The 17048-nt window shown below is 49.3% G+C and overlaps 1 protein-coding gene across 1 annotated transcript; it reads right to left on the bottom strand.

Annotated features, from left to right (window-relative positions):
- Window positions 1-21: 21 nt before the first annotated feature.
- Spry4 (sprouty RTK signaling antagonist 4) lies at window positions 22-15100 on the bottom strand. The gene is made up of 2 exons (XM_027398021.2): window positions 14885-15100; window positions 22-4628 (listed from the first exon to the last, which is right to left on the bottom strand). The coding sequence occupies exon 2, from the start codon at window positions 4583-4585 to the stop codon at window positions 3683-3685; it is 903 nt and encodes a 300-aa protein (XP_027253822.1). The 5' UTR covers window positions 4586-4628; window positions 14885-15100; the 3' UTR covers window positions 22-3682.
- Between the last annotated feature and the right edge of the window lie 1948 nt (window positions 15101-17048).

Genomic DNA, 17048 nt, shown 5'->3' with positions numbered 1-17048 from the left:
GGAACACAACACACGAGAGAATGGCAGTCACATGTATATTTAACAATATATATTTATAGATATCTTCTAGATCAGTACATTCAGTTTTTAACTTGTTTTTTCTTCACAAACAGAAGAACTCTTACAATAGTAGACTTTCTAAAATAAATACTATTAAAATAGAGCTTCAAAATAAATATTTTTTACAAAGGAAACCTTCTGTGGTAACTTTTGTGGTGGGGTGAAAAGGGGCTACAGTGAGTGGGAAATGAAACAGGGATGTGGTGGAGTGGGCATTGGGTGCAGCTCTACTGCTGCTAACATGAAATCAACCATGGGACAGCAAGAAAAAGCAAGGTAAGAAACGGCACAGTCACCCACAGCAAAAATGGAAACACAGGCCAGGCATTGGTGGCGCACGCCTTTAATCCCAGCAGAGGCAAGCGGATCTCTGTGAGTTTGAGGCCAGCCTGGTCTCCAGAGTGAGTGCCAGGATAGGCTCCAAAGCTACAGAGAAACCCTGTCTCAACCCCCCCCCCAAAAAAAAATGGAAACACAGGATTGCTATCCACCATTACAGAGCAGGGAGGGCATTGAACTACTTACTCATCAAACCCATAAACCAGGAGGCCAGTGAGGCCTCAATGTTCTAGCAAATTGTACAGTGCAAATTTGTGCTGCCCACACACCTCAGACGTTTCTTAAGAGGAGCACTGGAGACCACGCTGCTTCAAAGTGATGGGTACCTGGGTTCTGGCCCAGACGGACTTGGTATGTGTTGCCCCTTTGGGGTTGTGATCCAACCGGGCTCCACCAATGCAGACTGTTAAGTTCAAAGAACCCAACCACATACATCACAAGGATGCCTCCCATTGGTTGTTTAGTACCCATGGTAACAGTGAGGACTATTCTTTGTTCCCTTCCAGCTGGCTTCAGGAGCCTTGACTGTACTTTGGAAGGCTTTGCTAGTATAGACCGAGACCCCAGTGTACTCACAGGAGTGCTGGCCTTTCCCCACAAAGTGAAAACCAAGTAGCCAAGGTACTTTTTAGGCAGTGTCTTGGATACTATCCTCAGTTCCAGGCACAACTGCCACCAAGCCCAGGTGTATAAGTGGGAACGGGCTGGAACTTTTTAAGAGCTATAACCTAGCCAAGCAACCTGTTGGTGACAGCAAGCCACCAATCTGAGGCAGCTACAGAAACATTTGTTTGCCTGTAGACTCACTGCCTGTTGACTAGCCTGCAGGGTTGGGGACAAAATACCACTTTTGTGTTATGTGTTCTTTCCTTCTATAGGTGTTTGCCAGAGAAAAATAGAGCCAAGGAAATAAAGGATGCTTCCTTCCCCCCCTTATCTTTACCACCAAGCAAGTAAGCCCCAAGACAAACTTCTGGGGGTAGGGGGAGTTCTGTGGACATCATTCCCAAGGAGTTGGGGGATGTAAAGAAAAAGAAAACCAAAACCCATAAAAATCCGTGTTTACAGCTATGTACACAAAGTCAGGGTTTGGGAGGGGTTGCCAGGAAACAGGGTCTGTGTGTAGAGAGTCGGTGTGCATGTAAGTGTCACACGTGCACATACACGGCTTATGTAACTCAATTGTCCACAGAGGTGTAGAGAACAAGATACCAAAGTGCAACCTGCCACTGGATCAACTCTTCTGTGGAGACCAATCGAGGAAGGACCCTGGGCAAAGCTCCCAGGCCTTTTAGAAAGGGTGTGCTGGTGCGCGCTACCATTTGGGGTGGGGTGGGGGGGTCCTGCCACATGCCTCATCTGAGGAAAACATCTGCAGCCCCTTCAGTAAGTTTCTAATACATTCAATTAGTGTAAGTGGTTGGCTGAACGTGTTTTTGTCTATCTTTCCTTTCGATCTGTGCAAGAACATTGCAAGCAACTGTGGCAAGGGCAGCTATATGAATTAGCCATAGAGAATGAAGATGCAGTATTTTATACGTGCCTTTTACAAGCCTGTAAATGTTACATAAATAAAGCTGAAAATAAAACCCTCCCTTCCTCCAATCAATAAATACCTATGGTTACAATTAACTTACTCTAAATCATAAGGTGTTACTACTAGTTTCCAAGGTGGGGGTGGGGGTGAATCCTTGAGACAGCATTACAGCTACCTGCCTGCTTGTCTCCTTCCTGGGGGCAGCTCTGGTCCCACACAGAGAGCCAGAAATGTCACACATTGAGTTTTGCCTAATGCTTTCCCAATTTCACCTGGGACACCTCATCTGACCCAGGTCATTTCTCCTATCACCAGAGGCAGGGATGGGGACAAAATACCACACAAAGCAAAAACCCCACACAACAGCTGGGGGCAAGGACCAGAGACACTATAGCTTTTTGCATGCAACAAGTACCTACCCACTGGACGTGCTGCACTTTCTGAGACCTTTAGCACCGTGAGAGAAAGAGTTGCTACGTCTTTGGGGGCTGTCGGGAAGGGCGGAGATTGTGCTGCGCACAGAAGTGGGGCTCAAATCCAGTAGCCCCTGGAAAATTGTTCCCCACCCTCTCTGGGTTCCTCTGACTTCCCCACCAGGGCCTCCTAACACTAAAATAGACTCTGTTCATCCTCTCTCTATTTACATAAAGACAGACACATCACTATACACAAAAGGCTATGACAGCAAGCAGCAGAATCAGAAGAAAGCCCAACCCCAGCTCGGCTCAACTGTCATTCTGCCAATGGGAGGTGCGGCCTCTTCTTTCGCCATTCTTGACGGGCAGGGGAATTACGCTCCTTGAGGTTTCTTGCCCCCAGATTGTGAAATCAGCCCTTCCTGGGGGTGGCTCAAAAGGAAGCAAGTTGTATTATTATTGTTTAAACACCATTAGCATCTAGTTTAATTAAACATATAAAAACATCACGACTGGATCCGCAGACCACAGCCTCAGACTCATTGGCAAAATGATATTTGGTCTCACTTGTGTCACCCTGGCCCTCTTAACCCAGCAAGTTTCTGCAGAGAATCTAAGTAGAGAGAGCTCAGGACACATAGCAGGCAGGCCAGTCTGTGACTCGAGTATGAACCGGAGGATGGTGTGATGAGTGGACACCTCCAAGTTAGTGACTGAAGCTAGGAGGAACACACTGACTGCCCTAGTGGCTCCTTGTCCATCCTGTGGCTCCAGGGAGGCTTCGGCTCACCAGTGATTTGTTCTCAGCTATCAAGTACATACAGCAGGAATTGCTATGGTGCACCTTCCCAAGAGGCCAAGGCCAACAGGCATGGGCAGAGGAAAAAAATGTAGAAGTCAAGGCTCTGCGGGGTCTTCCTTGAGGTATCCCACCTTCCATTAGCTGTTCCTCCCAGGCAGGAGGCTCCAGTAGGAGCCAGAGGCAAAGAGGGAGGGTGAGGTTGAGAGGAGGGGCTGGGAAGGCCATTGAGCAGCCAAACTTCGGGATTGTGTCCACATCTGTGTTCTGTCTTCTGAAATAGGAAAACCACATCCAAAGCCACCACACCCTGATGCTGTCACTGCTGCTTGACATAAAGTTTCAAGAACATGAAAACCCCAAAGTGCATCTTTATCCTTTTGGGGACTCTAAGTTGGGTGGTAGTGGTCTCTGCCTGTTTCTTCTCAATCTGGGGTTTAAGAGAGGACAGAGAAGCCAGGTCAGTCTCAAAAGAGACTGGCAGGAAGGACCCCAGTTTCCAAGGGCAGTGTTGAGTTTTCATCCAAAGTGTCAGAAAGGCTTGTCAGACCTGCTGGCCTTGGTGTCGCCACTGGCCGCCTTGCAGATGACACTGTTCGTGTGCTTGCAGCGGCAACCAGGGCGTCTCAGGCGGTCATAGCCGCGCTGGGCCAGCTTGACACAGCCTGTGGCTGGCAGGTAGCACAGCAGACACGGCAGCACCAGAGAGAGGGCACCCATGAAGGACCAGCGGGCGCAGCAGTTGGAGCGGGAGCAGGAGCAGGGATGGTCAGCACAGGAGCCCTCATCATCCTCATTGGTGCAGTGGTAGAAGACGCCTTGCACCAGGCACATGCATGTGCCATAATTGACCAGGGTCTGGGCTGAGCACAGGCACTCCTGGTTGCAGACCCAGCAGGAGGGCAATGTCCGAGGGGACGCACATTCCTTGCATTTACACTTCCCACAGGCTTCACACAGCAAGAAGTGTTTGTCTAGCTCTGGTGGAGCTGCTGGGCCCTTGAGGTCCAGTGGCTTACAGTGGACCACCTTGGGCTGGAGGCGCACAGCCCTAGGGGAAGACTGCTCAGCTACTGGCGGTGGAGCCATATGGTCGAGGAGCCTCTGGTCTGAGGAGGTGCTGCTGCTGCTGCTTACAGAGCTGGGCCGACCGCTGAAGGAGATCCAGTGGTGAGTGACATCCTGGTCACAGCGGCCAGGTGTAGGGGCCAGCTCTGGGACGCCACCCCGGGTCCGCTTGGGGCCCACGGTGGGGGCCAGGCTAGGGTTGTCTATGTAGTCATTCTCCACGTGGCTGGTCTTCATCTGGTCAATGGGTAAGATGGTAAGTGGGTGCTGGAGCCGGCTGTGGGGTACTCGGCTGTCAAGGAGGGGCTGCACCATGACGGAGCTGGGAGTCAAAGGGACAGCGCTCTGTGGGATCGGGGGCTCCATGAGGCCGGAGGTCCTGGACTACACTGACAGGCTTCTACGGGTCCTGGGGGAGAGGAAGAGAAAATAGATTTCCAGCATCAATATATGGCCTGTTAATACCCTCCCCTCAGTCTAACAGGCCTTGGGAGCCTAGATAAAATGGGAACTAAATTCCTTCAAAGAACTTCCCTGCAAGTCCCAAGGCTTAAATGATCAATAATGAGAATACTGGTAGAAGTAACATTTATTGGACTGAGGTGCAACCTGGTGGTAGACAGCTTTCCTAGCATGATCACAGGTTTTGGGTTTTGTTATCAGCACCACCGAGTAGGTAAAGGGTGGGTCGGCCAGGCATGGTGGCATACTCCTATAATCCCAGAATTTGGAAGGTGGAAACAGGGAGACAGCTGTGAATGAGACTAGTCTGACCTACAGAGCAAGAGCCTGTCTCAAAAAACAAACAAACAAACAAGCAAACAAAACCAGAACTCCTTAGGCCTAACAGTGTTGCCGTGAACAAGTAAAACTTTTAAACTTATTTTTAATGTATGTGTAAATCAGGGTACAAAACTTCTCCAGGTAACAATCACTTCTCTCTTCTTCCACCTTTATGTGTGATAATGATTGAACTTAGGTCCCCAGGCTTGTGAGCAAGCACCTGTACCAACTGAGCCATCTCACTTCTGGGTGAGGGAGGTTGTCAGCAGGTGGAGATTTCACTGTGTAGACCCGGACTGGCTTTGAATTCAAATCCACCTGTCTCTGCAGTGGTGAGCACTGGGGTCCAAGTTGCCTGAATTCTTTTGGCTTATGGCGTGGTTTTATGGCCATAAAAGGGTTCTTGCAAGAATTCAAGGAGAAAATGCACACTGGTACCTGCACACAGTCGGCACATAGAAAGCACTAAGCAATTCATCATTACCATAAAATATAACCATTTTGACTCCTACATAAGCATTTCTCAGTACTGCAGGAACCAGCCGTACTGGGCACTGAGGACCACGGATGTGTCAATACAACAGCTCCTGTGTGTTCCTGCTCCCTTGGGCTCATCAGCTGGATAAACAAAAGCCTTCATTTTGGGTACTGAGAAGAGAAGGAAGGGCTGCATCTGATGCCCACTCATCCGGGACATTAACCTATTACTTCAGCTTCCAAGAGCAGCAGCCTCCAGCAGCCAATAAGCCCTGAGAAGGTGAGCTCCAACAACTTGCATGGGAAATCCTCTCAAGGGGCACTCACATCACCCATTTCCAAGTGCTGAGCTGAACATTCAGACTAAATGCTATTTACTAGAATAGCTAAGGCAACCCTGGATCAGTTTCTAATTTCACTGAGAGAGTGCAATTTTAAGTTGGCATCCGGCCAGAGATTCAACTGCAGCGCCTGACACGGAAACCCAGGAAGTCACTTAAATCAAAGAGCGGAAACGGCTTGGTTCAAATTTAGAAAGTGCACATTGTTTTCTATTAGAAGTGCCATTTCCTTGCCTGCTGACCTTTACATTTGGAATTCGGATGGAGATCAATTTAAAGAAATAGCAGCAGAAGGCCAAGACCTCTGCTCAAAGGAGACACAATTTGGAATCCAAAGGAAAGATTACACTCTGGGAAGATTCCACAAAGAACTTCAAGGGACTGGGGGAGGGAAGGATGGAGCAAGGGAAGAGGGCCTTCATAGAGACAACACACACTGTTTGTTAAGGGTGGCGTTTCTGTAAATGCCTTTTCAAGATGCTAATGACAGCTCCTGTCTCCCAACTAAGTTTATCTTGCATCAAAGGTGTTGTCAAGGGGATGTGAAGTAGGTTTCTAGTTCCGTGTACCCCCCTTGCTGGGACTGTTAGTCCACCTCAGTATCACAGAAGAATGACTTGTCTCCCTGGAAGTAAAACTGTGGTACAGTGTTTGTGGTGATGGGAGGCTGATGGGAACTCACTATGCTTGCCCCTGCTTGGAGGCAAGGGTTTGGTTACAAATAGCTGAAGCATTTTCTTAGATGCTTTCAAGTCCGCATGAAATAAACAGCTAGCTCCAAATAGAAAGTCCATGAAAGGGATAGAAAGGTTATCCACAGCATTAGCCTATGTATTATCTATGCTGTAAAATGCAAAAATCATCAAATCTCTTCTACAAGGGTCAGTCACCAGACGGATCCCAATCACACAGGGCACTAACTGTTGGCCCCATAGGTATTTCTTTTTCTCAGACAGGGTTTCTTTGTGTAACAGTCCTGGCTGTCCTGGAACTTGCTTTGTAGACCAGGCCCTGCCTCTGCCTCCCAAGTGCTGGGACTAAAGGTGTGTGCCACTGCCACCTGGCCCAGGTATGTCTTTTTTTATTGTCTTGGATAGTCTACATAGTGGCAGGGGCCAGAGTTCTCTTTGGTAAAATCGTAACTTTTTTTTTTTGCCCCTCTCTCTCTCTCTCTCTTTTTTTTTTTTTTTTGAGACAGGATCTCACATCACATTTTAGGTTGGTCTGACTTAATATGATATAGCCCAGGCTGTGCTACAGAAGTCCTTATTCCTTAGTTTCCCAATTGCTACCATTAAACGAATGACCATCAGGGAGGCCTTCCACCAAAGAACAGTCAGTCCCTTGTCAAGGCAGCTTCAAGAGAATTGCCATGGTCAGGCCGAGGTAGAGGCATCATGGAACACAGGTCTGCAAGGAGTGCTACCTCTCAGCTAATACACTTGTTCCAAGGAGGGTTCCCAAGGCCTTGCCTCTAGAAAAGTGGTAAGTTTGGGGCATCAACTAGACAGTTAAATTAGAAACCCCAGGTTCTAGTTCTGGGGTCTTTGGTAAAAATGTTATGTTGACATAACAAAGTGTCACAGATAAGACTCTCAGGTATTAAGAGTGTCTCAGCCAGAACCTTCCTCCTTAGACAATGACAGAAAGCCTAGATTGAGTCCCTGATTCCAGAAAGCCTAGACAGGAGTATCAGCCAACAAAATGCTTGTGGAAGCTTCAAGTAACTACATATTGGGCCTTATTGCTAGGTTTTATACCTCAGGACCAAGTCCAGAAGTTTGGTCAAGTCTGACCAAACTGCAGAAAGGAAAGGTACACTAGTCACAGAGACAAACTGATTCCCCACTCTGCTTTGCCAAGCAGGTTACTCAGACTCTGTTTGAAAAACAGCCTCATTTCTTGCAGATGAAGCAAAACATATTAGACAACTTTCAAGGATGTTTAACAGGCCCTGGAATCAGTAAGCAGACTCTCCAATCATGCAAAAGGCCCATCAGCAAGCCAGTTTGGAGCAGTGAAGCTACTGCCATCCACAGGCTCCCATCACCCTCCAGAGGCAGCTGTCAGCATCTGGGCTGGCAGATGAGGCCAGCCTAGAGTGTGGGATCTTGGCCTCCAATGACTCAGCTCTCTCAGGACACGCACATCTGATATTTGGTTCCAGAAGACATGTTTGAAAATGCATCTCCTACCATAACCTTGAATTCTTCCACCATCTCAGCAAAACCCAATGGCTGGCTCAGAGAGCCACTGCTCACACTTGCTTAGGCCTGCCCCAGCCTTGTGTACCTCTGCTGAATTGATGTGGCTGAAAAAGAAAAACAACTTCCTAAAATGCCTGTCTGATAACCCCTCAGTACAGTTCCAGGTCTACTCCCTGCCCAGCAAAACCCCCAAGTCTATTTCCAAGACAGTCTCCACCCTGGGACATTTCCAGCCCTCAGTTTGCGCATCCTTGCAGGTGTTAAGTGCACTTTAATAGGCACCTCTGTCTCTCCTCCAAGGAAGGAAGAGATTTATATAATATAAATGGGACAGGAGGCTTTACCTCAGTAAGCTGTTGGGAAGAGCTTGATGGTCAATTTGGAAGAATCCGGATGGAAATGATGCCAACCCTGCACTTATGCCTAGGAAGCACCTCCCAGCTAAATGATTAGCATAAGAAGGAACTTTCACCTCCCCTCCAATAATAATAATAATAGTAACAACAATAACAGATGGCAATTACTAGAAGTGACAAGTATTTATGGGACACTTGGTGGCAGAGTCTCTGCTGCACCCATAGTGATTTTTTTTTTCCTCATTTAATCCTCACTATCACCTTAGGGAATAGTTCCCATTCTGGAGTTAGACATGAAAGCACAGGGCTGGGGAGATATCTGATCAGTACAGTGCTTATCACCGAAGCAGGAAGACACCTAAGTTCTGACCCCAAAGCTCAGTTTTGTCACATCTGTAACCCCAGTGTAGGGGAAGTGGGGACAGGAGGATCCCCACGGTTCACTCACTGGCCAGTTATGCCATTAGGTTATCACTGAGTCCAGTGAAAGACCTCAAGCCCATCTCCATCCAATGATAAGACAGAGGGACTGGAGAAACAGTGCCCTAATTAAGAGCACTTGCTGTTCTTGCAGAAGTCCAGGGTTTAGTCTCCAGCACTCACATGGAGGTTCACAAATCATGTATATTCCTAATTCTGGGGAAATCCAGTAATGATCTCTTCTGTCTCCAAAAACATCAGGTATGCATGTGGTACACACACACACACACACACACACACACACATACACACAGTCTTACACCCACACAGATGGGGGGGCACTTTACAACACACAAAGATCATGGGTAGGGCAAGTGATCAGGGCAGGACTCATCTCTAGACATGTGACCTTATGACTGAAACAGACATGTAGCTCTAGCTGACAATGACTCCTGGGAGTCTTTCCTACCCCTGGGGATCTATGGAAAAGTGTACAAGCACCAACCATTTTCCTAGCCATGAGCCCTTCAGTAGCCCAACCCCCACCCATTAGCTACCAGCCCTGTGGTTAGTGGGGGTGGGGAGGTTCAGTAACCCAACCAGCTGATAAATGCCCCCAAACAGGTTTTCTGTCACTTCACCCCTCTTTTACTAAGTGTTTTTATCTTTACCCCATGGATCCCCTAACAGGATTCCACTATAACCGTCCTTAAAGGAGAAGGCAAGCCTGGTGTGAAAGGGGATTCCCTCCCGCCTCACCTATCAAGTTCAACTCTGGGGTTCCTGTGGCATCTCTGATGAGAGAGTTTCCAGTGCAGGTGTGGAGGGAGGGGGGGGAGAAGAGAGAGAGGAGGGAGGGCCAGGCACAAGGAGACGGTGAGGCTGATGAAGCAGCAAGTTACCCACCCCCACCACACAGCCCCTTGATCTGCTTGGTCTAGCAGCTCGGGCTGCCTGTCTTGGTCCTCACTGCCAATTGTACCTTGTGGGGAGGGATCTGGGCACAAGCTCCATGGAAAGAATCAGGGGCAAGGTTAAATGTCCACACCATCTGGTCACCCTTCCCTTGATGTAATATACCATAGGAAGGGGAGCTGGAAAATGCTGGGAAAAGCTGCTGGTTCACTTTAAAATCTGTAAGTCAGCGAATGACAAACTGGCAAGAAGCTGCGAATGAATGGACAAATTTCTGTGCTGCCCATACAGTCTTAGCAGGTTCTTCCACAGAAGGTTGTTTAACCCTTTAGACAACTCAGAATAAAAGTCTTTAGGCTGCCAGAGAGGCAGCCCACCTCTCTGTAACACCACGGCCTGGACCTTTGTAACCCTAACCCAGTTTTGTTAATTAAGCTATAGGCATGGAATGACTCACTGCTTTTAAAAAGACCCTTAAGGAAAGGGTAGGGAAAGTCTATCCTGCATCCCTATGGGGAAGCCAATTTGTGAAGACCCAATAGAAGGAAATAGAATGCCCCTGGGCAGCCGAATTTGTTGAGGACACACCCTTATCTTTATCTGCTCTGACTTCACTAGCACTAGAGCTCACTGCTGGCCATTTTTAAGGATCACAAAACAGTGGCCCTTCATCCTTTGTCCCATCCCCAGCTTTCAGACCCTTTCCTTTCCTTGTTGTATTTTGAGTAATTTTAACCAGTTTCAACCTTCATGCTTTGCTCTATGTATATACCCTTATACTTGTCTGTCCAGTATCCCGTTAAGGGAGATCAAAAGTCATACCACCATGAAGGGAAGGCAACAGATGGAGGCCTGCTAATAAGCTGCTCATGAACTGGGCAGGCCAAATTATAGAATGTGACCAGAAGCCTGCAGACCCCAGCCCCTTGAAAGGCTTCTTTTTAAACATCATCAAGATGGCCTTATTGTCTCCCTAACCTCCACCGAGACAGAGCTGACAATAGATTTTTAGCTTACTCTTGGGACTGAGCAGGAAATGACTTCCCCTTTTCCCAGCCAGAAACAGACTGACAAGGAAAAACTGCTCTTCTGCAACTGGCCACCTGCCCCAGGGCCCCTTCCCTCCTCCTCTAGACCTAGAACATCTGTGCCTCTCTACAGTGCCTTGCTTCCTCTCTTCCTCCACCGACTGGAGGCCCTTCCTTGGAAAGAACAACCCCCATCACAGCTGAACAGCAGGGCCTCTTAAGCTTGGCCACATGTCATGGACACATTCCCCAACCTAGTCAGCTGTCCAGATCTGCAGGGTAGTCCCAGCACACAGCACCCTGTATTTCCTGTGCCTTTTATTCAAAAGGTCCTTAAAACTAGACCCTCCTCCTAAGAGTACAGGGTTAACAGTGAACTTGCACCAGTCCTAGTCATGAACTAGCAGTCCTACTGGCTGCCCCAATCCCTCGGTCTCTTGGAGAATCTGTTCACCACTTGCCTAGTCTGAAAGGACTAGTAACACAGTTTTCCCAGCGTTAGTCATTATCTCCTTACAAAAATCTATTGCCATGAGTCACTATGTTCTCTGCTCTTGCCACCCCTCTTATTTAAAAAACTTTTTTTTTTTTTTTTTTTGTAAACGGGACACAGTGAAGCCTGCCTGTAATTCCAACACTCCAGAGGCAGAGGCAGGAGGATTGCTCCAAGTTGAAGGCCAACTTGTCTCCAGTGAGTTTCAGGCAAGCCAAGACCTTGTCTCAAAAAACAATGAACAAAAACCCTGTCATAGCTCTGCAAGGTGGCACACATCTGTAAACCCAGAACTCAGGATTACAGGAGGCAGGGAAATAAAGAACTTCAAGGCTGCAGGTCGGTGGTGGCACATGCCTTTAATTCCAGCACTCAGGAAGCACAGGAGTTCGAGGCCAGTCTGGCCTACAAAATTGAGTTCCAGGACAGCCCAGGATTGTTACAGAGAAACCCTGTCTCAAAAACAAAACAAAACAAGGTTATGGAACTGGAAAGATGGCTTAGTGGTTAGAAGGACATAGTAGTCTTCCAGAGGATCTGAGTTTAGTTTCTAGCACCAACTTTGGGCAGCTGTTACAACTTTAGCCTGTAACTACAGCTTCCAGCAGCATCCAAGGCCTGACTTCTGTGGGTAATTGAATTCACATGGAAGTACACACGTGCACATGATTTTTATATATATATATATATATATATATATATATGTATACATATATATAAATCATATATATGTATACATAGCTATGCAGATAATAATTAAAATAAATGTTTACGAGTTCAGGATTAGCCTGTGCCTACAGGACAAGACCTTGTTTCACTACAAGCAAGCCAGCTAGCAAACAAACCCTGTCCGGTCTATTCCCCAAGCATCCTAGTAAATTGAGCAGATGGCAGGAATTTTCCCTCAGGTAGACACATAGACCATCCACTCCCTTCTTGGTTCTACCAGGACAGACATCCTAGATTCAGAACCAAATTAAACCTGTAATGAAAGAAGGCCCTTCTTCCGGGGTCATCTTGTAACCAATACTCAGAGGTCTTATCTAACCAGCACGGATTTACAAAAAAAATGTTAGCCGGGCACAGCTACACAAGTCTTTAATCCCACACTTGGGAGGCAAAGACAGGCGAATCTCTTTGAGTTCAAGGCCAGCCAGGGCTACATGTTGATACCCTGTCTCGAAACTAATTTAAAAATGGTATAGGAGTCCAAAACAGGGCAGCAAGGGACTGGAATTTAAAGTCCTTATGCATGGTCCAAAGAGTGACACATTGCAAGAGTCACTTAAGAAAGTGTTAATGGGCTTTGTCTCCCTTTATTTTGGATCACTTAATTGCCTTCATTTGTTTTCTGTTGTTTTAGAAAGTCAGCCAAACCTCTGGGCACATATAGTGCTAAGTTCACAAGATGGTGAAAAAGAGGTATGAACTGGGCAAAGGGTGATTTCCAAATTGCCAATTCTGGAACATGATTCAAGCAAAAAGAACGGTGGATGCCCAGCCTCCCATTGCCCTGGATGAATCTAATCTATGTGCTGTCTCCTCCCATCAGCCTGAACCAAAGCTGTGGTGAGGTTACCATTTCAGAGGGAAATGTGGAAAAGGTTGTGGGAACCAGCAAGAGGGCATGGCTATCCCAGAAGAGACTCCTGAACTCAGGCCTAAAATTTCAGACGGAGCCAGGTCGTCATTAAAGCCTCCCTCAACCTAGTTGTTCACACAGATTTCAGCAATCTATATGCCCACCAACACAGTTCACCCGCTCTAACCTGAGGAAGGTTTTCCTGGAGGCAAGCGACCCTCCCCAAAGAACTGGAAATGCAACCTCAGGGGTGTCAACCCTACAACTTCTTTCAGAGAAAGAGCCTGAGCACCTGCAGTCTTCCCTGGAAGACGCATCCACATCCGCACTAAAGTGGGGTTAGAGGCAGAAAATCTTGGATGTTTGTGCTCCATTTGTGTGAAGACCTGAAGAACTCCAAACATTGTGAAATGCAGCGGTGCAATATTGGGTAGGGCCTTAGGCCAGACGGAACTTATTAAGAGATTGATAAACTCCTATTTCCCAACTGCTCTCCGCCTCACCTTCCAGCTTTGTACCTCGTAGAGGCCTGTCAGGAAGACTGCAGCTCTGGTCAGCTACACACGGGATGCGCCTGAGCTCCTGCCCTTCCAGGTACCCTTGCCTCTCCTCAAAATGGGGAGAATCATGCCACTGGTTGGTGATATTAAAGAGGAGACTGCCATTGCGTCTGAAGACCCCAAGGAATCTATCTTTTCCTTGCAGCCTTCCGGGGACCCTCCCTGCGCAGTAGGAGGCCTTCTGCCCTGAGCCAGGCCTGACAATATGGATGCCCAAGCCAGCAGCTTTCCTCTACTCCGCATGCAATCCCCTCCAGCCCATGTCGCCTACAACTCCATCCCTCTGCCCCTTCAAGGCAAGCAACCATCTTTCTGTCTCTTGCTTTCTCCTCTGCCCACAACCCCCAGCCCCCAATCAGAAACATTGAGAAACCGTATTCTTGCCCAAGAGCAGCTACTGTAAATGCTTTTTGATCGCCTGCTTGGAGAGGGAACTGGGCACAGCCGTGGCCCCAGTGATGGAGCCAAGCTCCAGCTGCCTGGGTTGGCCAAGCTCGTCCTCTCCCTTACCCTCCTCAATGTCCCCGTGGTCCTGGCGACTCCAAATTTTTCAGAACATACCGTCTCTATCCTCTATTCTCCGTGTTGTCAAGTCTGGTAGCAATAAGGAGGGAAAGTGGGCACCTTATCTTTCCTACGTACGCATGCAGCCTCTTCCTCCAGCTCCCACACGCCCGGCGTTATGTAAACGCACCTTCAGCCCCCACCACAGCCTTAGTGAGAGGCCCAGGGGCTCTGGGACCTGGCAAAGATAGATGTCTGAGGATGGGGGGGGCACCGGGTGGCTAAGAAGCCTCGGGCCCAGAAGAGGCTAGGCAAAGAAAATGCAAGGCAATTGCACAGCATAAAATGAGGCAGTCGAGCAAAGGTCAGACGGTCTGGAACCGCTTCGCCAAGGAGAGGGAGCAGAAAAGCTCAGTCCTTGGCCGGCCCCACGCTGACCATCCAGTGGGGAAGCATAAGGAGAGGAAACCTAGTCCGCCACCGCTCGGAATCGGGAAAGAAAAGGCTACGTCGATCATAGGCCCTTGAGGAAGGGCTAGGAAGACCCAGGGCAGAGCTGGCACCGTGGGCACGGAGCCCGGGGGTGGGCGAGCCGCCCAAACCTAAGGAGCCCCTAAATCCCAAGCGGTCGCTCTAGTGCGAGCCTGGGGCTGCGGGTTCCTGTGCTCAAGGAGAGTAGGGGGAGAAGGAAAGAGGCCAGGCCAGAAGCAAACTCCCCGGACACTAACAAGGTTTCCAGAGTCTCAGAGAGCGCGGAAGCCCGACTTGGCAATGCCCAGGATCGGCAACGGCAGTGCCAGGCAGCGAACACGCTCAGCGCCGTGCCGGCCAGGCGCGCCTGGTAACTGCGGCGTACCGCAGGGACTCGGAGGAGGCGCAGACGGAGGGAAGGAACACCGAAGAGGCTCGAAATAGCGTACCAGTGGCCCCAGCCCGAGGGGAGCCGCGTCACGGCACTAAGGGGATACTTTCGGATCTCCAAACATGCTATGGACTTACTTTGAGGAGCTGCAGAGTCACAAGCATCGCTCCACGTCTATGTAAATCCCCGAGCCCGAGTGGGTCAGTCGCTGTTGTACTCGCAGATGCCAGTCAGAGGAGCCGGCAAGGCTCCCTGAGTCCTGCAGCGCCAGGTCCGCTGCTGTCAGCTCTGCTCGCTGCCTCGGCGGCGATGTTGCAACCCTTGCCTGGGAAAATGGCTTTTTTATGAATGGGAGGGCAGAGAGCTACACTGCGCACGCGCGCTGCCCGCGATTCTATGAATGGGTGGGCACAAGCGACCCCGTGCGCGCATGCGCTGCGGTTTTTTTTTTTTTTTTTTTATGAATGGGGGGCCGGAAAAGAGCTTAACCCGTGATTGCTGGGCCGGGTGTTGCTCCTCCAGGGGCCGTCGTTCTTTTACAAAGAGGGGTGGGAGGTTGTTTCCTTTTTTTTTTTTTTTTTTTTTTTTTTTTTTTAATGAATGGAGGGCGGCGGCGACTGCTGCAGCTGGCTCAGCTGCGTGGGTTGTACCCTCCTCCCAGCCTGCGAGAGGAGGTAAAGGCCACCTTCACGCCACTGCGGGCTTGGGCAGGAACCGTCAGTGTGACTAGAGGGTGGGGGGCGCTGCGGCCTCCGTATTCTGGGCTCAAAGAAGGGTGGGGGAGGCCACACCTCGATCAGCGTATCTCTTGTCGCCGCAGGCGATGGGGAGGGGGAACGAGAGGACCCCTACTGGGAACCTTCTCCTTTTCAAGACCAGTGGCGCCTGGGGACGTCGGGGGCAGGGACCTTCCATCCGCATTTGCCAAAAATTAAGAAAATGTCTTTTGTCTATTTCAAAGAAGGGTATGGTGGGGGTTGCTGAGTGAGTCTGGCTCTCTTTCTAAGTGCAGACCACTCCTCCTCCCATTTCTTGGGTGTGGACAGTATCTGGGCCGAGACCTCTTCCGGCTCCAGTACCCCCCGGGGCGATTCTGTCCACTCAGCCAGAGGTCTCAACCCCGCCTCTCTCCCGCCCCAGAGTAATGTCCGCAGTGCCCGGAGCTTCCGCCCGCCCTCTCTTGCCCTGGCTAGGTGCCCCCTTCACTACTCGCGTCCTTGTCTTCCAGTCCTCAGAAGACGATACCCTTTGTGATCTTGCGGCCCTGTGCCTTTTGTTGTAGAAGGCAGTTTTCCCGAATGTTCCCCCTCGTCACTCCCCAAAAAGAAAAGGGAGCAGTAATGAACTGGCCAGGTGGATGGGTGGAGCAGGCCTCGGCAGGATGCTGCCGGGGTGGCCACGGTATTAAATAACAGGACTCTTCAGCCTCAGAGGCAATGGAAATGGCCTTTCCTTGCTGGAGAGGGGGGCAAGCCGGTGAAAAGAGAAGCCCCTCCATTAGGCTTGACTCCTCAACTCCGGCGGGCGCTCCAGCATCATGCCCAGCTCCGCCCAGTAACCGGGAACCCTGTATTCTCCTTGGAGCCTGGAGTAGGGGTGGCTTTGATGCACTAAGCGCTGGCTCTGAGTCTGGATCCCAAGCAAGGTGTATCTTGCTGGTGTTTAGTCTTCATGGGTTGTGAGGCTTTTTCCTCCTACGCCATCATGGTGCTGCGCTTGGCTTTGTCGGAGGAACCAATTGAAAGACTCAGCCCACGGGTGAGGTCTGCCCTGGGGCTTGGGCTCCATCACAAGCTGTTCAGACCAGAACTCAAGGTCACTGTGTCCTAATGTAAAATGCCTTCTCACAACTCGGACTCACGTCTCAGTGATTACTTACTTACTCAGTTCCTGGGGCTAGAACAGACTCTCCCACGGAGCTTCAGCTTCCTTCCTGGGACAAAAACTCCACCCAAAGCCAAGGAGAGACAACTTCGGGTCTTCCCTGTGTATTTATCATTTCCCATTTCATTTGTCAGATCTGCAAATTGAGCCAAAACTCTTGCACCTGGTGAACAGAAGGGCTAGTAAATTGTGCTGAATTTCAAGGTTTGCAGCCCAATTGGCTCTATCTTGAGTCCAACCCCCTCTGCACCATCCGGATCCTAGAACCTGGTTATTTAAGCAGTTAAACAATGGCACTTTTTTCCAGCTGGTGTTCATTCATGGTCCTTGCTCAGTTACAAGGATGAGAATAAATGACTTTTTTTTTTAAACTGTGGAGGATATTAGGGGAAGGGACATAGTCCTGCTTCCTTCATT

The sequence above is a fragment of the Cricetulus griseus genome, chromosome 2, assembly GCF_003668045.3.
Source record: "Cricetulus griseus strain 17A/GY chromosome 2, alternate assembly CriGri-PICRH-1.0, whole genome shotgun sequence".
Taxonomy (NCBI): Eukaryota; Metazoa; Chordata; class Mammalia; order Rodentia; family Cricetidae; genus Cricetulus; species Cricetulus griseus.
This window is presented reverse-complemented; position numbering and strand designations above follow the sequence as displayed.